The sequence below is a fragment of the Macrobrachium rosenbergii genome, chromosome 30 (genome assembly GCF_040412425.1).
Source record: "Macrobrachium rosenbergii isolate ZJJX-2024 chromosome 30, ASM4041242v1, whole genome shotgun sequence".
Classification (NCBI taxonomy): domain Eukaryota; kingdom Metazoa; phylum Arthropoda; class Malacostraca; order Decapoda; family Palaemonidae; genus Macrobrachium; species Macrobrachium rosenbergii.
This window is the reverse complement of record NC_089770.1, coordinates 21,188,455-21,212,577: the sequence shown is the minus strand read 5'-3', so window position 1 is coordinate 21,212,577 and position 24,123 is coordinate 21,188,455. Positions and strand designations below refer to the sequence as shown.

General features: G+C 39.0%; 1 protein-coding gene across 1 annotated transcript in view; it reads right to left on the bottom strand.

Annotated features, from left to right (window-relative positions):
- Positions 1-17,556, bottom strand: part of Zfrp8 (Zinc finger protein RP-8) — a 53,387-nt gene extending 35,831 nt beyond the window's left edge. The window contains exons 1-3 of the mRNA XM_067131986.1: positions 17,212-17,556; positions 9,653-9,792; positions 4,783-4,906 (exon numbers count right to left, since the gene is read on the bottom strand). Coding sequence (XP_066988087.1) covers positions 4,783-4,906; positions 9,653-9,792; positions 17,212-17,298 — 351 coding nt within the window. The 5' untranslated portion in view covers positions 17,299-17,556. The remainder of the gene's footprint in view (positions 1-4,782; positions 4,907-9,652; positions 9,793-17,211) is intronic.
- Positions 17,557-24,123: the final 6,567 nt, after the last annotated feature.

Genomic DNA, 24,123 nt, shown 5'->3' with positions numbered 1-24,123 from the left:
CTGCTCTCTGGTGTGAACTATGAGACTGCTAGTGACATGAGACAGTTCCCCTATCACATCAAGCAATGCCTGGTCTTGAGAAGCAAAAACCCTTAGGGCTTATCAAAGGATCCGTGGTCCATGAAGAAAGAAGTCCACTAAACTCCTTCAAACACTGTTCAACAGTGTTCAACACAACTCACCAAGGATATAGCTACAATGGCATTAGCCAAGCTCTTATACATGTCTCAGCCTCTTGAGCTGAGAAATGCCACTTAGCAGATGCAATTGCGCCTCTCTTGGCCAGAAGAACATAGACAAAAAACAGCTGGATCAGGGGAAAAGGGGGAAAAATCCCCTGCTCCATACACCACTGTCTTCCTAGCAGACAGCAAGGGAGACAAGAGAGACGACTTCCCAAAAGGAGATTCTCTTTGGCCAAACATTTGCCACTGAGTCAAGTCTCCCAAGTACAGAATCTGATAGTTTTAAAGGAAGAACTGTGGCTATCTGTCTAAGCACAACTGAACCAATTCCTTAAAAATAAATGTACCTCTTCCTGCATAAGAGGCAAAGGAGAATGCCGTCAGAAGAGCTAGATCTACAAGAGTCCTCTTCATCTGGGACAAAAGTAACCGCAGAACCACATGGTCTCATGAGACCAGGCACTAAAGTTCTCATAATCCATCTGGCGGAAACTTGAAAGTTGAAAGCTTTCTCACTGTGCGGACTCACTGACACCTTGCACAGACTCACTGATGCCTCGTGCAGACTCACTGATGCCTCACTTACAGAAACCTTGTGCGGACTCACTAATGCCGTGTGGAGTCGCTGACACCTCTTGCAGACTAGCTCAAGCCTGTGCGGACTCAATGTCGGCCGTGCAGACTCGCTTACACCCATGTAGACTCACTGGTGCCTCATGCGAACTCAATAACGCTTTTGTGCAGCCTTGACAACCTATGCAGAACTGTATGTGGACTTGATGCCTAGTGGAAACATGTATACTAGTGGGCGAATGTGAATATCTGGCACACTTAGCCTAAGCTTGAAAGGCAATCTATAAAAGCCACAAAAACCAGGGCATGGATATAACCGTGGCCTTATCAAAAACAAAACTTTGACCATCGGTGACTGAAGGGGGGAACTGGCACAAATGCTTAGACCATTGGTGACTGAAGGGGAGAGCTGGCACAAACGCTTACTACCATAGTAATGGCTGCAGGCACAACTGCAGCACTCACTACAAACTGTGATCACTTACCAGGCTCAGACAAATTGCTAGAATAACCATGAGAAACAGGGTAAAACACAAGATCTAACCCTACCATAGCTGTCCTTATGCGACCACAATCTAACTCTGTCCATGGAGGACCGAGAGGCAAAGGCAGGAGACTGAGGGGACAGTCCTTGAACATCTTGGGATGTTAGTCCCCATCTGGAAGCCCCGGGACTACCAGGCCTGTCAGCAGGGGGCACCAAGGTAACAGTCAAGGCCAAGGTGACAGGCAAGGTTGTGTAAGCAGAGTGGCCAAAGGAACCAGCCGACAAGGTCCCTGCCAACGCACTAGACACATTCTATGCAAGACTCAAATTGTTACACAAAAATTCAATACAAGATTTAACCGAGACAATATCTGATTGCATTAAATCTAACCTACTACCCTGAGCTGACATTTTGGGTGTAGAAGGATCTATATCCACTAAAGAAGAATCTATAGACTTACCTCTTTCTCCTTGACCTGGTGTTAATTCTAAAGTAAACCTAAATTCAACACTAACTGATCTCTTTACTTTCTTCTAAGTCTATCCATCTCTTTTCTAATACTGTATGGCAATTTATCATTTTCTCTATCTCTTTCAAAGACCAATCCTTGATTGATCACAACAGTTACTGAATCACAATTCACCTCTCAATGATCAATGCCTATTTTGTGAGTATCGTACTTCAATTAACCCAATCTGGTCTTACAACCACTTATCTTACAAAATCCACCATATTTCAATAGAGAAGATTGGGAAGAAGAATCCATATTGCCAAATACAAACCAAAATCCAGCCAATCCAATTCGTTAACCAAGAAAAACAAACCCAAAATTCAGAGCACTTGTCTATATAACTGGCTGGTTTCACCAACAAGAGAAGAATGACGACCATAGCAGTCGCCCTCTCACCCCCACCCTCTAAAGAGTGGGGGTAACTATCATGAGCATTCATTAACGATTATTTTAATTTTAACACTCGTCGAACACTTGCCAAGTAGTCACATACAAAGCAAACCATGAGAGTAAATTTCACCTAAAAAATGTAATGTTCTCTTCATGCAAATGTGACCGCATCCATCTCTTGTAGACACACTACAGGAAGGTTTCCTCCACACTGGTCTCTACCTAATATGAACGTCTATAAGGTGACCCATTCCTCTCTTCAAGGTTTAAGAGCTTGAAGATCTATGAAAGAAGACTAAAAATAAAAAGGAAGTCACACAGGGCTTCATACCTGCAAAGATCCATTATGAAATCATTGAAGAGTGTGACTCAATGGCTCACTGGCTATGCAACTGCCATCCAGAGGCTACAGCTGCAAAGAAGACATTCTGAACTGCCTGTAAGGGCAAAGTTATACTGGAATCAATCAGGGGAAGAGATGATTTAAATAGCCTCAATACAGTACAGCTGAGACAAAGAGACTTCCTTAATGAGAATAACAAACCTGTACAAGATACAACCGCAGTACTAGAAAACATGTCATGGTTGAGTTTAAGAAGCGACCTTCTCAACTGACCAACATGGTTCCATTTTGGCTTAACAAGCAGCAGGAGGAGGAGCTGTTTGAGGTTCTGCTACAGATGGTGTCACCGCGGTCTACCACTTCAAAGCAGGGACTGAGCATGCAAAAATATATCCTAGAAGCCAACAAAACTAGAATAGTATATGTCCCTCAGGGTAAGGAACCCCAAGAGAAATCATTTTCAGACAGAACATTCTGGCCTATTATTGAAGCTGAGGAGGCACCATCTTTATGTTAGTTTGGGGGTTATCATCCTGTTGTTGAAAGCTGGGCAAGTTGTTCAAAAACCTGCCTCTAAAAGTTGATTATCTCACGAAAGAGCCATTCTCACCTCAATACCTCCCACCAAGAGGGCCCAGTGTCAATCGAGCTATTATTCCTAGTCTGAACAGGCAAAATTGTCCCTTTTTTACAGATAGTGTCTTTCCAATAGTTTCTTCTGGAAACTTGGTCAGACTACAATACATCGGACCAAATTAAAAAATGAAATAACATTGAACTGGAAAATGACCTGCAAAATAAAGGCAATGTTTCCCTGTGAATTTAAATAACAATACTTTTCCTTAGATAAATACTATTTATATGGGAAATCAATGTAGCAACAACACCACCTGCAAGACATGAAGTCTACAATTAAAAAACCACTATGATTCCCTGACAAATCCCTATTTGGAAAAAGTGAAATGAAAAATGATAAATAGAGAATAAATTTGGTATGTAAATATAAAAAAAATCAGCTATGGGGTAAATGCATAATGGGGGCTATCCAGCCAGCAGACAATTTTCTTTTGATTCCGGAACAACTTGTCTACAATTCATGAAGATCACATAAACATTATGTGCAAATGATGGGTTTGCTGTAAAATAAAAAAGCTATAATTATATGCCATTATTAATTTATGGAAAACACTGTAACATCAATTGGGGCGCTGGCGTAACAAGGTGGCAAGCGCCACCGCGCCGAACTGGTTTTTTATTGTGAGCAAGCAGCTAAAGTACAGCACTATCCTGTACACACACTTTTGTCCCCTTATGTTACTGGCAAAAGGTTCGAAAATCCATGCAAAACAAAGGAAATTTCGCCCTTAGCGAGTTCTCACTGCTACATCATAAGACTCGTCATAAAAAAAGGAGGCAAGCGGCAACCAGTGGAGGTGCGTGGGTGGATGTTTTTGTTTTATAATATTTTCATGGAAATTTTACTCAGATATGTTATAATAATAATTTTAGAGCATTATTAGGATACATATTTTAGGTTGTTTTCACAAAAACATGCTTTAATTGCCGTATGAAAACATTTTCATTGTGTTCATTAACACTTTACAATCTTACATTACCTCACTTTTGTGGTTGTGGCCGCTAAATGACAAAACATACTATAATGATTTTTGCATATGTAATAGGCGAATAAATTTCCTTTAAAATGAGGTATGATTCATAGAAATCGTTTGGCTGGTTTTTCTTTTATAAGCGTTTTCATAGTTGGCAAACTTTAAATGCGTTTTTATCATTTTTTAAAAAACGGCGCTTGGCACCTTATTACACTGCGCCACTCAATTACAATAATGAGCTTTTATATTTAATAAAACCATGCATTATTCAATATTGTTAGTTATCTGCACTCAAAAACACCCATCACAATCATAAGCATGGCAGAGCCAACCCTGATGTGCAAGTACTGTACACAGATCTCAGGAAACATGAACATTCAGTACTATAGAAGCATGACCTACATCCTTTGTACATTCATACAATAATAGGCATCTTTTTTAATGTCCATGTGCATGTGTGTATAGTACTCCACTTTTTCGACAATCAAAGCAATGGGTTGGGTAATCAAAAATTAAAATTAACAACTAGTTGATGCCCTATGTAGCCTAACATAGAGTATTTGGCACTCCATTGTCAAAACTATATTCTTCCTTGAGGAGGCAGGTGTCAAAATGATTTCCATACTGTATCTAGTATGTCATTTCCTATAATGAATAACAAAGTCAGAAAAAAGAATATTACCTCAGCTGGAGTTGCACGGTAGTAATCGTTTTCTCTCTGTAGCTGCGATCTAAAAACACGAATATTTGAGGCATCATTTTCCTCACTGCAGTTTGGATTTCGACAGACAAAAACAAACACTGTCCTGAAGAGTTGAATGAAAAAATCTTATTACGAATATTACACGAAATACCGTATGCACAAGTTCTCATAACAAATCAAATACAGAATAAAAATTTTAAACAACCTTCATGTCCCTTGAGTACAAACTTTACTAACTTTTACATTTCACTTATGATATACCACTCCTTACAGGCATAGGGAATATAGAGTTTACGCCAAAGGCCAAGTGCTGGGACCTATGAGGTCATTCAGTGCTGGAAGGGAAATTGAAAGTAAGCAGGTTTGAAAGGTGTAACAGGACAACCTCGCAATTGCACTATTAAACAAGAAGGTGGCCAGTAAGAAGGAAGAGAATATGAATGGAGGTACAGTAAAAGGAATGAAAGGGGTTGCAGCTGGGGGCCGAAGGGACTCTGCAAAGAACCTTCAGTAATGCCTACAGTGGTGCACTGACGGCACTGCCACCCTACGGGATTAATGGCAATTGAAACTTTGAATCTCCAAAATGAGTAACCTGCCATTACAAGGTCTCTTTACTTATTACATCACAGAGATCATTCTCTGTCCCAGTAGGCTGGAACAGTTGTAGGTGAAAACCTTCCCCCTTCCCCCTAAGGCAGTTGTGGGTGAAAACCTTCCCCCTTCCCCCTAAGGCAAACTTTATAATTTATAAAAACCATAAAAATTATTCTCAATTATGTAGCCACTATTTAGCCTTCACATCTGATTGAGATTAGTAAAGTGTGTACCAGTACTCAAAAATGTAGCATAATACAGGTGGAAATGATGTGCCCTTGTTAACAGTCCTTGATACTTTTGGATAGCATATCATAACCAATTAAGCATTAAAAGGAAACAACACTGCTAACAAAATCTCTTTCGATTCTAAACTTTTGTAACCACCAAAAACACATTATCATATGTATAAACAACAGAAGATGTGTAAATTTTCATAATAAAATTTATTTTTTGGATACTTACCTACTGTTAAAGATAGCTTATATCTCCTTGCCGACAGGCGAGTCAGCATTCAAACAAAAGATTGAATGGCTGCCTGGATGACTGTCTAGTACACCTGTTCTCCACCAGGTGTGTTTCGAATGTTTTAGCTCTTGTCAGAATTCTCCTTGACAGCCCACTAAGTTGTGGGGACACTAGATGGGGTCTACTAGTAGGTAAGTAGCCAAATAATAAATCTGATCATGAAAATTTATATTACTGTATTTGGGATGAATCTTACCTACTGGGGTAAAGTTAGCTGATTCCCACACTGAGAAGAGGATGGTGGGTAGAGCAGCTAGACAAAATCTGCTCAGCCAGTTGAGCTAAAGGTTTCTTGCATGAAACCCAAAACATTCTTAACTGATCTGGAATTCTTCCTGTATCTTAATGCCATCAGAAGCTACATTCCATTCAGGGAGCAAGGCTCTCATACGTGTGCAGGAAAGAGCCACCTTGCGGAGAAAACCACTTCAATTCAGCCAGAATGAAAGAGAAGCAGTGTGAGGAGACCCCTGTGCCCGGGACCAAAAGCCCTATAAAACGAGTCACTAAAAATAAAAACCTTTATGATATACAGGTATGCTACCAAACAATATACAGTATATGCCTGCATGTTCCCCAAAAATATCAAAACCCAGGATTTCAAACAAAGAGCCTAAAAGATTGCTCTTTCTTTATTTCAGGAAAAGACTTTACCCACTACTAGTTTCGGACTAAGGGCTTCACTGTTTTCAAACACGATTCTGCATACTTAAGGCAGTGAGTGGCAAAAACCAAAAGTGCACTTCTACTGTGCCGCATTAATCCTATCCTCAAGCAACAAATGTTCATAAAGCTAAATGAAATTGCAAAAGCTCTCACATTATGAATGTTTACCATCAATAAAGCTAAAAGGTATGGAACTACTTCTTGTGCACTAGCCTAATCAAATACGTCACAGAGAACCTCATGTTCTTTGACAAAGATGTTCTAGGTTTCTGAAACCACAAAATAAAGGGTTAACTCTGCCGCTTCCAGACTTAACCTTCGACGAAGACATTCTAGGTTTTCTAACCAACCATATAAAAAGTTAACTTTCCCTCCTTCCAGGCTTAACCTTTGACAAAGATGTTCTAGGTTTCTAAAACCACAAAACAAAAGGTTAACTTTGACTCTTCCAGGCTTAACCTTTGACAACAGCACTACAGGCAATCCCCCGTTAGTGGCAGGGTTCCGTTCCCGATGGCGTGATGATAACCGAAAATTGCCACTAACCGAAAATCGGCAATAATAGCACTGATCCCTGGTTATCAGCACCGATAACCGGTTAGCGATGCCCATAACCAGTGATCAGTGCCGCCGATAAGAGGCGATTGGCGCCAATAACCGGTAATCAGCGACAAAAATCTGGTTATTGTCGTCGCTAGACAAGCGCCATAAAACTGGACTGCCAGTAACTGAGGCTGCCGATAACCGGGGACTGCCTATATAGGTATTCTAAAACCATAAAACAAAAGATTAACTTTGCCTATTCCAGGCTTAACCTTTGACAAAGACGTTCTAGGTTTTCTAAAATCACAAAACAAAAAGATAAATTTGCCTCTTCCAGGCTTAGCCTATCTAAGTAAGTTTTAGTGCCCCACCAGGACAGAGAAGTGTTTCTCTTCTTCCCCACCAAAGTGGGGAATCTCCTGAAGAACAGAAAGGCATTATCCTCCCTATCTGTTCAACAAGGGTAATATGGCAATCAGAAGGGGCATCACAGATCTCACCTAAGTTCCAGTTCATTCTAAAATCTGACAGATATAAATGAAAATAACTGAGTCCTTAGTAAGCATGACCTTGGATGATAGCCCATCCAACTGCAAACTCAGTTGATTTAACTAAGCTATGAGTAAAAGAAAAGCAATTGTAAGAATTGAACCTATCATCCTTGAAACCAACCATTCCACAAGCTGAGGCTTTTCTGGGGCAAATCTTGTGAGAAAATGGTAAACACAATCATACCTCTCTATACACAGCTAGAGTAGTACAAGGCCTAAGAGAGCACAACAGAGTAAAAGAAAAGCCATTGTAAGACCAAAATCCTTAAACCTATCCATTCCACAAGCTGCGGCTTTTCTGGGGCAAAACTTGTGAGAAAAGGGTAAACACAATAGTACAAGGCCTAAGAATGCACAACAGGGGTAAGTTGAAAGAGTAAGACAAGCTCAGGGTGGGTGAAAGATTACACACATGATGGTTTCCTTGCTACTTAAAAGTACTGCATACAAAAGACCTATCATGCATGGACTGTTCACCAGGAGCATGTTATAGACAATGTGTACATATGGGCCTCAAGGGAAGTACATTACCCCTATCAAAAATTTGCAGAAGCAAAATCAGAAAACAAGGGGTCACAAGCACGCTCATGGACTACAAAGTTGACCTACTTGAGGCAGAAGGCTCATACAGATGTAAGCACACTCCATCATCTTGCAGAAAATCACTCATGCAAAGCCTTCTTAGACATCTAAGAGGTTTTCTTCTTCTTCATATAGGATGGAGGAGGAGGAGGAGAAGGAGGCACACTTCCATGTCTTCAACTTGTTCCCATACAATAACCAAGGATGAGAACAGGACAGGCGGTTGATAAAGCACAGAACTACCAGGTACTGAAGGAACTGCTAGTTTCTCCTAAAGACATGATAGTCATGGGAGGGTCAACATGGTTGACCTCCCAAGCATGATCAGCAGGAGCATTAGCACAGGACCTAATAAACAAATCTATCCGGTCAAGGAACCAAGAGAGTGAAAGAACATCCGGGATACTACAGGTAGGCCAAATTGTCTTTAGATACTCCAAAGATTCCAAAGACCAACACAGAGCAGCTGTCACAGAAAGAGTGGGAGGTGATGGACAACAATGACACTGGGACTCAATAGGGGGAGACACATGCACTCTCAGCCGGGCTGTCAAGTCAAAAAGCCTGAGCTGAGACACCTTTTCTGTGAGAGTTACCTCCCCTGACCAAGAAGCCAGAGGAGGACAAGCAGCACTAGCAAAAGTGGTAGGGGTGCCACTTCCCACCCTACAAAGTCAGCAAGTGCTTCTTGGTCTTCCTGAACTACTTCTCATAGCGCTTCCACTAGAAAGGGCACTGGGCAGCACACTCCACATAGAGCATATTAAGACTTCATACCCTACCCTACAAAAAGAGAAAAAAGCAGTGAACATCTACAGTAAAGGGTAACAAAAAAAAAACATACAATCTATCTCACCGTCAACCTACACAATGCTCAGAGGTCATACCCTTATTCCAAACAGCACCATAACAAAGGCCAAATACAATCACAATTCAAAGTTATAAACCAGAGAAATATTTAAGAAAAACAGTTTCAACACAACTCTGCAGAGAATGAAACAAGATTTCTGCACAGGATGGTGGCCAAAGTAAAAGTGCTGGGTACTCAACAGATGAGTAGGCAGTAACTCTACACTTATCTACCTACCACCCATTAATCCTTTAGCTACCAGGCATCAACGGCTCTTTCCAGCTTGTGTCAGAAATACTCCTATATATAAAAGGCAATGGTCTGTATTTTTGTAGGAGCAAACTATGCCTTATTTTGTTTAGTAAAACTTCAAGGGAATGTTCTGTAAAGTTGCTTTTAGATCAAATCTTCAAATAAACACTGTACATTTCCAAAAAGAAGGCTAATAGAAAAACTTATACTAGAAAGCATTAGGACTTCATGGGTCCTTCATACAGAAGATCTATATGTTGGACATCTTTCAGAATCTTACCTGTGGAAGCATTCGGACTTATCATGGTGTGGTGCATACAATTGGCACAGAAAGCCAAGAGGATCGCCACATTTCTTACACAACAATTCTTCAGTTTTTGGAAGATCTTTAAGGGCTAACCATGCTGGATATCCACCAACCTGAAAAAAAATTATGAATACAGAAAATGATGGATACCACAGCCCACACCTTAAACTTTTTTTGGCTGCTGATAATTCGAGTTACTTATCTATGTCAACTTGACTTCTAAACTCTCTTATTTATATACTTTTTTAACAATTTTTTGTAGTCTATAATAATAATATTAATTACGATAATAATAATAAACACAAGCCAGCTTGCAGTACCAACCTGAAAGAGTGATAGAAAATGATCTGGCAAATATCACCTGGGACTATGGTATCAGAACAGATAGGGTTATACATGCCAATAGACCAGACGTGACGTTGATTGACAAAATCAAGAAGACAGTATCACTCACTGATGTGGCAATACCAAGGGACACCAGAGTAGATGATCAAGAAAGAGAAAAAACTGATAAGTATCAAGACCTGGAAATCAAAAAAAGAAGGATATGGGATATGCCAGTGGAAATTGTAGCCATAATCATAAGAACACTAGGCACAATCCCAAGATCCCTGAAAAGGAATCTGGAAAAAGTAGAAGCCGAAGTAGCTCCAGGACTCATGCAGAAGAGTGTGCTATTAGAAACACATAGTGAGAAAAGTGATGGACTCCTAAGGAGGCAGGATGCAACCCAGAACACACTATAAAAACCACCCAGTCGAATAGGATGACTGTGATAGACAAAAAAAATAATAAAATAATAATAATAATAATAACAATAATAATAATACAATAATGAATGTGACAGACAAATAATAATAATAATAATAACAATAATAATAATAACAATACAGTAATAACACTTAAATCTATTCCCAAACAAGAGCTTATACTTGTTTACTCAACTAAAAGCAACATGGAAACTATAAAAAATATCAAAGGCTACATCCCACCAAAATCTGATTAACTATGACTGGAAATATAAAGAATGTGCCAAGTCAAACATTTGTACCTGAAAAGACACTGCAAATACAATATCTGCAGTTACTGTATACATAAAAATTCATGTACAGTACCTACAAAGTTGCTGGAACCACTTACCAACAAAAGATTTTCTTTAAAAGAAGGTATTGTACTGTATACTAAATCTACACATAGAACTTCAACCTTTTTCCTTATGGTATCATTAACTATCATACAATATTCTTCTAAAAAACTTTATTCTCAAATGAACAATATCTTTAAAATACAGTTTTACTTTTGCAACCATGATTCAAGTATATTTAGCATTACAGATTATACTTAAGTATAATCTTACTTTTTGTATTCAACTGCAGCCTATTTGTAATTTCTCTAAATCTTTTTCACCCTACACACTGCTTAACTTGCATTTTTTAATCTTCCAAACTGCTTGACTTGCATTTTTTAGTCTTTCACTGAGTTCCAACTCGGGAGAACCTGTACTATTTACTATATCACTGTTCCTAGATATTTGGTAGATTCAACCTCAACCTCATTAATGTGTTCTCCATTTAATGTTATTTCATTCCTTCATGCATACTTTATCCTAATTACTTCTGTTTTTCTTATATTTATTTTGAGTCCCATCTCTCTTGTTATATGATGCATTCTATTAAACAAGCCTTGTCATCAGGTGCATCATCTGCTTACTCTAATTCAGTCAAGTTTCTGTTGTCACTCTAATCTAAACCCTCTCTAACTCATACAACTTTTTTCATTATAAAATCTATGAGAAGGAAAACAGCAAAGGTGAGATTTACATCCCACTATTTAATGATTTGACAAGAGCTACCAATATTGAGTTTACATCTAATTTGTTCATGGACAATTTCTTCAAATCTTTATCAGGAATGCCATAGTGACACAAGGCCAAATATCTGCTTGTGGATGCTGTCAAATACCTTCTCATAATCAACAGATGCCATCATAAGGGAATTGTTAGATTCCATACATTGTTGCACAATATGTCGTAGCTTTTTATCAGTTTCTTTCTCCAACCTACTAAGAATAAGCATACTGAATATTTTCATTAAAAATTCCTGTATAGTTACTGCACACAGTCAGGTCATCTTTCTTTGGTACCTTAGCTATGGCTTCCAATCCCCAATCATCTAGCCTTGTTTCTTCATTCCATATTCTGCCAACACAAATGTATTTTTCATAGGCATAAAACCCAGAGCCTTTTATGTAAGAGTACAGTATCAACCCAGGTTAGCCATCCCATGGAGCTCCCTACGCTCAGTGAAAACTGAAATAGTAGAGGCCCAAGAGACTGGGCAGAGTATTAATGTGTGCAAGCAACACCAAGGCTGTGGGGAAATACAAGTAGACTAGGGTGCAACAAATACATACAGATCAACCTAGCACATGTAAGCACAGTAAGAGGATGCCTGTTGCACACAAACTCACCATGTGCAAGTGCACAGTCTGAGGGCCATATGCACACTGCACAAGAGAACAGTGCTGACTCAACCAAGCATGCTTCTGGAGAAGCACGGGTAAAGAGCCTCTGCACTCACCACATACTAGGAGTGAAATGAGCAGTCCTCCTGTCTGAGAAGATGGGAAGGTTACAGGTACTTGCTGGCAGTACAGGAACTAACAGGTAACATGCAGCCAAGGGCACTGAGCGAGTAGATTACCACACACACCTTAAAGTACATATACAGTCTGGAGACCAGACATACAAGTGCAAAGTAATGCTGGCTCTACCACATATGGGTGACAAACTGCACCCGCCACATACCATGTGATTGGGTTGAGCCTTCCCACAGTCTGGGAAGACTGGGGAAGGCTCTGGGCACTTGTGCATGAGATTGAGGACAAGCCACGCACCAGGTGAGCAAGTTAATATTGACACTTGGCATGCACATGTACAGTCTGAAGACCATTCTCACACCAGGCACTGGATAATGTTGGCTCTACTATGTTGTGTCTGAAGAAACAAGGATGGAGATCATTATTCTTATCCAAGGAGTGCAGGTCAACTGCAGTACCAAGTTGGTTGGTGAGACCTGTGTCAGCTCTACCTACAGAGAACGTCATGCCAAGGGATGGATGGCAACTGTTGCCACCCTGATATGACGAAAGTGCTCACTCAAAAAATTTAAGTATATCTTCCTTTAACCAGACACTGAGCTGATTAACAGCTCTCTTAGGGCTGGCCCGAAGGATTAGATTTATTTTATGTGGCTAAGAACCAACTGGTTACCTAGCAACAGGACCTACAGCTTATTGTGGAATCCGAACCACATTATGAAGAGAAATGAATTTCTATCACCAGAAATAAATTCCTCTAATTCTTCATTGGCATGTCGGAGAGTCAAACGCTGGTCCAGCAACATGCTAGCTGAGAGCTCTACTCACCCCTCCAAAAAAGAACTTCGGTGCTCACTCAAAACCTTAGAGGACTTCCTGCAAGAAATCTTCTAAGATTCTGAGAATTCCTTGTGTCTGAGAAGTGGGGGCTGACTGTGATACCATGCTGGTTGGCGAGAACCATGTAAGCCCTATTAAGTGTGGATGTAACACTTGGGGGTGGACAGACACTCATGGCTCCATGAGCCAGGGTAGGCACTCATTTGAAATCCAAAGAGACTTTAAGTCTTAAAGGACTCTTTCCCACTACTTCCTTCAGGAATAAAATGAAGGAGAGAGCAACAAACAGCTCAACAACAAGGAGAAAGAGGAAGGAAAATTCTGTACTTCCTCACCTTGCCCCTTGCCTAGGATTGCAGCCACAGTCGAAACTGCTGGAACATTCACCATGAGAAGGACAAATACTACTGGAAGCTCAACAGTATTAAGCTCCTAACAATTGCAGCTACAGAAGACGGTAGCAGCTGACATAGTAAGAGTAAATGTATTGATCCCCCACCTCACAAGCGCACCTGCCCCCCTCAGCCAAGAGAGATGTGTATACAGGGGAAAAGTAAAGTGTTTGATGTGAGGGGAAAGTGGAAAGCTAAACTCACTTAGCCTTACGCCTCTGCTTAGACCTTCCCTAGACAGCAGCAAAGTTAATCTATCCCTACAATGGTGTAGAAAAGCTGGGATCCCCTAAAGGGTTCACTAAACTTGCTAACACCCTTTACATCTCATTTAAAGACACTACTGTATTATCCATGGACAACAAAACACCCAAAACAAAAAACACAAAGTTTCAATTTGAAAGTCTGCAGGAGAGCAACAATTAGTCCACACTTGGTGTCAGCCAAAGAAAAACTGCCTGATAACATCAACTAACTCCCTTGTTACCAAGTTTCAACAACCAGTTCAGGTCAAGCTGAGGGATGCTCCTATATAAAAGGCGATGGCCTGTAGTCCTGTACAAACAAAGCAACTCTACCTACTTGGAAGTAATCCCTTCCACAGGCATATGCCTCTCCTCCATAAGCTAATACAAACCTTGGCTGAATTAGTCAATTACTGGGATTGGGACCACAGGAAACATGTGCCTTCTAGCTGTTTATCTCCCACCTTAATGTAAGGAATATGCTATTTGCAATCCTGACCTGATGGGAAGAAAGGGGGGTGCCCTACTTGCAGTTACAACCTGGTTTGTAATCGAGTCATTATTAAAGCTGAAACGATCCAAATTGGTTCCAAAACTAAGTTGACACTACACAGCAGAGTCTCATTTGTTGGGCAAAACAGTTTACTATTGATTTAGCCTTTGAGCATATGTAGGCAAGCCCAGAGAGAAGTGTCTGAACTCAAAAACATACCAGTAAAATGGACAACTTACCAGAATTTTGTTTTTCCCTTTATCATTCACCTTTCTAAATATTTATCAAATCAAATAGCACAACATTTGGCCACAATACTTTCACCAGTGTGCACAAAAGTTACCATTCACATGTCCACATTCAACAGTACTGTACTGTGGTCAAACATAACACTATGCTGTCATGGTGAATGGTGACATTCATTACATGATAGAGAGCATATAATCAGTATTGCAGTAGAGTACTGATTAAATATACGCCAATGCATTACAAGTACAGGCAGTCCCCGGTTATCGGTGGTGTTTCCATTCCAACAATATACAATAAGAGAAAATCGACAATAACTAAAAATTGGCAATTTTCGGCACGTATTGCCGCTGATAACTGGAGAATGGCGCCTATGTTACATATGTATTGTCACCGATAAGTGGAAATCAGCGCATATCAGTGCCAAAAATCACAGATTTTCATCACTAGCCAAGCGTCGTAAAACCAAATCACCGATAACCGGGGACTGCCTATATCATTATTAAATGAAAATTTGAAGGGAATGGCAAAGGGATAAAGAAAACATTATTGTGTATGATCCCAGCCCAAATGCTTCTCTCTGTTCACTGCTAATGCTCAGAAGCAAGAAAAATAATAAAATAATAATCTATTTTGCCCTATGCACAAGATATTCTACTGTGTACTACTGGTTATGAAAAATGACCAAAGATGCATTAATAAACATTGAACCACAGACTGAAAATTATTCATTTATTAACTGCAGCTGAAAGTTCATGTAAGAAATGGAAAGCATGGTTTTATATGATATACTGCCTATGGGCAAAAAAAAAACCTGTCTTCAGTTTCAGTTTAGTAAATAAGGACTAAGAGGCCTTTTCACACTGTTTAACCCTTGCAGGTCAGGCTAAAATATACATTAAGAACACCTCTAAACCTTGAAAACTTAGATGTCCCAATGGGGCTAGCCATGGAGAGCACAAAATAGTGGGGAGTGAATGCAAAGTAGGGGGTCAGGGCTAGTAGGTATTTTTGTAGTAGGCATTTCAGAGGGAATATAACCTAACCAGACATACCTTTACTTAATCTAACTTTGGACGCCATGTCCTGACTTGGCTGGGGAGGAGGCTTCACCCACCCTGGACACCCCTAAGTAACTCATGGCCCCTTTCCATGCAATAGCCTAATGGCTGGATAATGGAATATCGAGTTTAGGCCAAAGGCCAATTACTGGGACCCAAGGAAATTGGGAGTAGGTAGGTTTGAAAGGTGTAACAGGAGGAAAACCTCATAGTTGCACTATGAAATAATTGTTAGGAGAGGGTGGATAGCAAGATGGAAGAAAGATAATATGAATGGAAGCACAGTAAAAGGAATGAAAGGGGTTGCAGCTAAGGGCCGAAGGGATGCTGCAAAGAACCTTTAGTAATGCCTACAGTGCAGCCCATGAGGTGCACTGACGGCACTAGCCCCCAACGGGGAATGGCTAGATCAACCTATACATAAAATGCGATGGGCTACAACCAGCTGTCTAAAAAATACAAAGGTATTTCTAAGCAAGAGCTCTGCACAGACTACTGTATTGCCTTTGAAATCGAATTATCCTATACTTTTAGTGTTGCTGATCATGGAAGTGGTGTTGTTTATTGTCGGTCAATCATTATTAACCTCATAGCTACCCAACATGGTTGGAAACCCTTTGGGAACGTGGGTTTTGGAAACGTTCAGAGAAAGACTGGAACGCCATTTTGTTGTTATGGAACGGTTCAGCACTTGCACAAGTCATCAGGGAGCCATATGTTGAAGAAGGGATTGGCTAAGGAAAGCTATTATAAAAGGAGATATACTAACCTAACGTACCCTAACTTAACCTAACCTAGCAGGCCGTGTTACTTGGTCAAGGAGTGGAACCCCCAGTGAAGGAAACTCCACCTTTTACCAAAAACCCCTATAACACTGTGCATGCACGATGGCCAGTTTAACTTCTGAGGTTAATTGCAGTTGACCAACAAAAAATACAGGTAAATTCTTAACAAACAACTAAAATACTACAGGAAAATCAATTTCAAAAGTAGCCTAATACCCGATGCGGAGCTTTTGCTTAGTTCTCAGCCCACCAATACAAAACAGAAGGTGGTACCCAAAATCTTAGTAAAACAGTGGGTATTATTTCACTTATGGACATTAATTGCTTTCAACATAAAATATAGGTTTTTCTGTTGTATTATGATGATTTGAATGATTTTGAGGTTTATTTCCATCGCAAATGAATACTTATCCTTCCCCGGCAAATGATATACTTTATACAAAATTAATAAAATTACAACTTGTCAGAATACTGCACCCCCTCTCCATAGCTAATACGGCAAAACTGTGTTTACTGATTACAGTTTTTATTAGCTATGGAGAGGGGGTGCAGTATTCTGACAAGTCGTAATTTTATTAATTTTGTATACAGTATATCATTTGCCGGGGAAGGATAAGTATTCATTTGCGATGGAAATAAACCTCAAAATCATGTAAATCACATCATAATACAACAGAAAAACCTATATTTTATGTTGAAAGCAATTAATGTCCATAAGTGAAATAATACCAAACAGTGTTACCCAGCCTATTTTGCACAGCTGACACATATACTTCATGGAGTACTTCACATAGAATATGTCCCATAACGAACAAGCGCTACCTGGCTTAGCCTAAGCTTAAGACTCCGGTACACCTCGAAGGTTAGCTCACCTTGCTTGGGAAAAACTTTGACCTGAGCTTCCACAAGGGCGACTTTTCCACAAAACCAAGTTCAACTGTATCGTTTGGTTTAGACATCGTTATTTCGCGAAATGACAAATTACCACCCTTAAAAAGACCAATATTGCAATTTAAGAGTCAAGACCTCGCTGTCACGAACGTCGTGTGTTTATTTTGATTCTGGTAGCTTTATACACGTGCTTCGTACACTACAGTAAAGTTGTCGTACTTTGAGTCGTGCCAATTCTTGGGTTGAATGTGGTCTAGAGACGTCTACTAGCATCTCCAGTCTCACAAAAGCTGGTTACAGCGTTCTGGCGTGGGTCAGAAATTTCTGGAAACTTCATATGAGCAATTTACCATTAAACCTTTGGCATGGAAGGGGTTGTTTATTTGGACTGAAAGAAGGGTTTTCTAACAGCGAGCAAGGATGAAACAATAAATTTCTTTCAGTAGAAAAAAAAGACAAAGCATACATTAAAAAGTGTCATTCACGTCAGGACTGGATACTAACATTAAGTAGTATACTCAAGAATAATTAAGTAGCAAATATCAATGGTTGCTTGGGTTTCCTGACTAAAATAAATACTAGTAATACAGCAAACAAACATTTATAGCATAGATGTGTACATTTAACTAGCAATCAGTGAAAAAGCAGAATTTCATTATCATATTGCAACACTGAAGTCATAAAATATGTTTAGTTTCATATTAAAGTTTCTACTGGTGATATTAAATGTCATAAAATGGTGAACTGAAAATTCCAAATTACTTTTAAGGTTTTTCACTTATACTTCACTGTCAACTGTGCACTTTAATGTCACTTATACACTGTAATGTTGTAGCCAATACATGCAATACATAAGCGTACCGAGCCTTATCTTATTAACAATCATCATGTCTTACATTATGATTCTTGTAAATCATCCTCGACTATTGAACCTTTTAAATATTATCGTACATCAGACATTAAGAAGAGGTATTAAAAGGACACGCTGGGTTATTTTTAACAAATAAAACTGACGAAAATGTGAAATCGCCGTGATAGTTTACTGTAAAATGGAAATTTTGTTTAGTTATAAAAGGAAAAGCAAACTGTCTGGAATCTAATTAGAAAGCCTAAAAAAGTTAAATAACAGGATAACAACAAATTCAGTTGTTTTCTGCTAGCAGAATCAGGTGAACCAGCAGTAGCCTACCATTTGGCGAGTAATAATGACGAGAGCAAAGGAATCTTAACCTATTGAGAAGATATAAATGTCATTCGAGTTAAGGCTACCAGATCCTCGGTTTCCTCGTTTTAACTTTTTTTTGGGTTTTTTTAAACTCGAATGCCGCGTGGTAAGCTCGTGTGTGTGTGTGTGTGTGTGTGTGTGTGTGTGTGTGTGTGTGTGTGTGCGGATGTGGAAAAAACAAAACAACAGTCGCTGCCATGTTCATCCTTTGACTAATGAATCAAGAAAGGGCCCTTCGACAACCTCAGGAAAAACCTTCCACATCATCATTCACTTCAGAAACTAAATGACCATCTAGTTCTTTCTATATATATATATATATATATATATATATATATATATATATATATATATATATATATATATATATATATATATATATATATATATGTATATGCATGTGTGTGTGTGTGTGTAAAGATGAATCACTTATCACAGATTCCGTGAGGACAAAAGAGTACGATTTTAAAAGGAGTGCCTGCTGTGACTTCATCTACAAATACAGTACGGAAGTGAAAGGGAAGGGCAAAGGTAGGCGAAAAACAAAGGAGTGTAAAGAAGAAAGAAAATATTCGGTGATAATGGAAGAATTGATTTTGGAAGGAAGAAAACATAATTTGGCTACAAGACTGATAGGAATTTACATAAGAAAATAAAAAATACAGATGAAGAAGTAGTTAACGTAGATGTAAGATAGAATGATGAGTCAAAAAACGGGAAAAACTTAATGAACGTCAAAAGAATGCTAGGAGGGAATGGTGAGGCCTTTAAAAGAAAATTCAGTGTAAAATGGCTTGGAGAATGATTTCGGCAAGCTACGTATTTCATTGCTTTGGATGGGAATGCAAAGTGATGCACATTTAATTGGCTGGAGTTGTATTTCAACTTTGCATGAAATATCAAATTTTCCATAGTCTAACACAATAAACTAAGTGTCCACCACATTTCTCTTATTCATGACTCATCAGTGAAGAGATTAAAGACTATCTATATATGGTTATATATATATATATATATATATATATATATATATATATATATATATATATATATATATATATATATATATATATATGTATATATATATATCAAAACTAGCCATTACGCCATTTTGGTTAAAATCGAAAGGACACAATTCTCTGACAAATTTGGAAGAATTTGAAGTTCCTCGTTGGGCGAGTGGGTTCCGTTCTCAGCTAGCACTCTGCTGGCCGCGAGTTCGAATCTCCGACCGACCAATGAAGAATGAGAGGAATTTATTTCAGGTGATAGAAATTCATTTTTCGCTATAATGTGGTTCGGATTCCACAATAAGCTGTAGGTCCCGTTGCTAGGTAACCAATTGGTTCTTAGCCACGTAAAATAAGTCTAATCCTTCGGGCCAGCCCTCTCTAGGAGAGCTGTTAATCAGCTCAGTGGTCTGGTTAAACTAAGGTATACTTAACTTTGGAAGAATTTGAGATATTAAACTCACTAAGAATTAGAGGGTTTGAAACTGGAAATAAAAACTTCGACAGATTATAACTAAAAGCGCCAGTAGAGGAAATAATGGGTCTTAGAGAGTTTCGTATTTTATGTACCTTTGGTAGACCATACGTGTAACCAGGCTTAGACCCTGCGGCAAATAAAGAACTAAATGTATCCTCCCCAATCCTATCTTTCAGACGCCTTAACACTCCATTCAATTTATCTTCTTATTTTAAAATCTGACTAGCAATACCTACATTTAAAATACTAAATTTTGCATTGTCAGAGAGTATTTCATTCATTTTGTCTAAATATTCGGACCTATTCATCTATACAACACCCTTATCTTCATCTGGTTTAGGAATAATTATACTTTTATCCTTTTTAAGGTTATTAAAATATTGATTCTGTCTTGATTTAACTGATTGTCACCCGCCTTTTTTCGACTATTATTATTATTTTTTAAGGTATCGTTAGCAATTACAGAAATTTTGATAAAAAAGTGAAGAAAGGGTTTCACTACGGTGAATGTCACAGTTTCTCAAAGTTAAAAACAGCTTTTCAAAACTTAAAAAAATACTTAAGGAAATTAAATTTCCTGGGAATCAAAGTGAAATCAAGGCCACGAGAAAGCAAGTAAAAAATGCGCCCAAGTTTCTTCAGTGCAATCGAGAGTTCTGTACAGCCGCTACAGTGTATAATCAAGGCCACCGAAAATATATCTATCTTTCGGTGGTCTCGGTATAATGCTGTATGAGCCGCGGCCCATGAAACTTTGACCATGGCCTATCCTATATCGTTGCCAGAAGCACGATTATGGCTAACTTTAACCGTAAATAAAATAAAAACTACTGAGGCTAGAGGGCTGCAAGTTAGTACGTTTGATGATTGGAGGGTGGCTAATCACATACCAATTTGCAGCCCTGTAACCTCAGTAGTTTTTAAGATCTGAGGGTGGACAGAAAAAGTGCGGACAGAAAAAAGGGTGGACGGACAGACAAAGCCAGCACAATAGTTTTCTTTTACAGAAAACTAAAACCTCCTTTTCCTCTTTTGCTAAATTTACCTATTTTCTTCCTGACGTCAACACCAAGATTTTTTTAACTTTCTGCTGTGTGGAAGCTTAACATCAACCAGTTTTTCTCAACATTGGAATCTAAAACAGATGACAAGCAATTATAGTCCAAAAAGGAGAGGTTAGTCCTTAAATCCTATCTAATGAAGACGATCCTGCAAAAATGACACCTTTCTTTCGTTTTTGTGCTTCCACCTCAAAGTCTAATCATTTCAACTGCCATGAGAGGTGAGTTTTCGAGTTGTGGAAATCTCTGGAATAATAAACAAATGAAATTTAAATTGAATAAAATTGGGAACAACACGGTAATCCTACTATGGTACATAAAATAAGAACCCTTTTAAGACCCATTATTTCCTCTATTAGCAATTTTAGTTATAATCTTTCGAAGTTTTTAGTTCCAGTTTTAAACACTCTAACTCTTAGTGAGTTTAATATCTCAAATTCTTCCAAATTTGTCGAAGAACTATATATATATATATATATATATATATATATATATATATATATATATATATATATATATATATATATATATATATATATATACTGTATGTATATATATTATTATTGGTCTACTGAGCTACGGACTGTCACTGTCTTTCGATGGGCGGAGTTCAATTCCCGGCCGGCTGATGAAGAGTTAGAGGAATTTATTTCTGGTGATAGAAATTCATTTCTCGCTATAATGTGGTTCGGATTCCACAATAAGCTGTAGGTCCCGTTGCTAAGTAACCAACTGGTTCTTAGTCACGTAAAATAAGTCTAATCCTTCGGGCCAGCCCTAGGAGAGCTGTTAATCAGCTCAGTAGTCTGGTAAAACTAAGGTATACTTAACTTACAGGTTACGAGGAGATGACTGTAGTTTTTTGGTTTAAGTTAATAATCTTGGTCTTACAAAAACCCTGTGTAAGCCCATAAACTGATAAAATGCAAGATTAAGCAACAAACTGAAGGTCGCCAAGTGAAAGTGAATTTCTGAATAGTAATTTATTATTTACTATCACAGCTTGGAAGAAATTACCAAGGGAAAATGGACACTTTCACTAAAATAATTAACTTGGAAATTACACAACAGCAACGATTGGGTGAAATGGATAACACGTCACAATTACGAATACTGGCCACTTGTAAGTGGTCATTTAAGCCAGTTAGGCAATATTTCTATCAGCCCCAGCAGGGCTGATTCTTGAGGCAATCGGGAACACAGAAGCACGGCTAGGCTGGTAATGGCATTGATAACACTCCTGGAATGAGACAATTCAAGGTAAGACTAACATGGAGATTACACTCTCTCAGCAACTGAATCAATGAAAGAATTGGAGGGAGATTCTTTACTCTACTCACTTGCTAGCAATAGGTGAGAATTACGTTATGCACTGTCAAGGAATTACACGTTAGGACAGTAGACTCACTGGTTAAGTTGAAGACGAGAAGTTAATGAAACTATAAATTGTATGAGAGAGAGGGGTGATAGCGAGTCAAAGAAAAATATACTGGCCAACCAATTTTCCCTTCCTGGGCATGTACCTTCGTTGCTTCATGGTTTTGCTTGCATACAGAACTTTATGTTGATTTGATCAGAGCTACTCTTGAGCAGTGTCAGGCCGTAGGGACACAATGGGTACAGCTTAAGTGAGAAAGGTGAGTTCCACCACCTGCCAGCGGCTTTGGTCGTCAGACTGACGGAGAGATCGCTGCTGTGCCAAGAGGACTCGGAGGCAGTGATCCCGACTTTTTAAGGTCTCGGTTGTTGCTTGGGGCATTGCTCCAGGCTGCAGGGCCTGCAGCTCTTGTGAGTGGAAATGTAGTGCCTGACACGAGACGAACAAAACAGAGGTCAGAGTACAATCAACTGTGTTTGTTGGAGGATAGAAAGATGCACATAAATCAATATACAAGACACGAATGAAGTTATGATACATATAGCTGGAATGACATTGTAATGCTTGTGCTAAGAATGATACATTTATCATAACAATAATGTGAATGAGAATACATGTACAAAGGATGCATGACGCCTGCTGTCTTTCCTGCATGCGTGCATTTGGCGTGCAGAGATGTTTGTTGCTAGGAGATTAGCTGGCCAGGTAAGATGGACGGTGTGTGGGTCCATGTGGAACCGTACACTATCAACATACTTTCGCAACTCGCTCATCCCAGTCCAACTCCGGCTCATGATAAGGACAGCACTGCCAGCCATATGAGTAATATCATGAAAGAGGGGAGGGGGTTAGGCTGGTGTGGCGGGGTGGGGTAGGGAGGATGTGGACGTGGCCGGGTGATATTCTTAAAAGGTGTCGACTGTAGTTACCTTAGGGGTATTTGGTTCACTCCAAGGGTAATGAGATTATTGAAGGAGAACTCAGTTCACTACAGTGGTAGATGGTAACTTAGGGAATACTTTGATAAATAAGGTATGAAGGTACCTGGTTAATTCAAATGGTAAACTCATTAACTTCAGGAGTACTTAGTTGACTTGTTGGACTTAGGGGATACTGGGCTAACAAAAAGGCCATTGGCTATTTCAGGGGTACTTGTGTATCTTGATTCACTGACGGCATATTAGTTACAGTTAAAGGATAATTAAGTAAATTGAAGGATGTACAGTATATGTAACTAAGGTGATACCTGATTATTTCATGGAAAAATTGGTTAATTTAAGAGGAACTGGATTAATTCCGACAGTATTGGATAACTCAGGGGATACTTAGATAACTAAGGTTTCTTTTTTTTTTTTTGTTGACTCAGAGGATACTTGGTTAACTCAAGAGGGTATTAGGTAACTCAGCTGGTGAATTAATCAACTCATGGAGAACTTAGTTAACTAAAGAAGGCTTGATTAACTTGGGAAGTACTTGGTTAACTAATAGTAATTGGTTAATTCGAGGGGTACCTGGACGACTTAGAGGATATTTGGTTAATTTAACGGACATTGTTTTACTCAAGAGTACTTGATTAACTCAACAGACAGTTGTGTGGCTCAGGGAATAGTCAGTGAACACAAAAGGGAGAATGATTAACCAAGGAAGTACGTGGTTAATTCAGAAACACATGAGTAAGTAAACTGGCTACTGGTTAAATAAGAGAGTACCTGGTTACCTAAGTGGTAACTGGATAATTCAA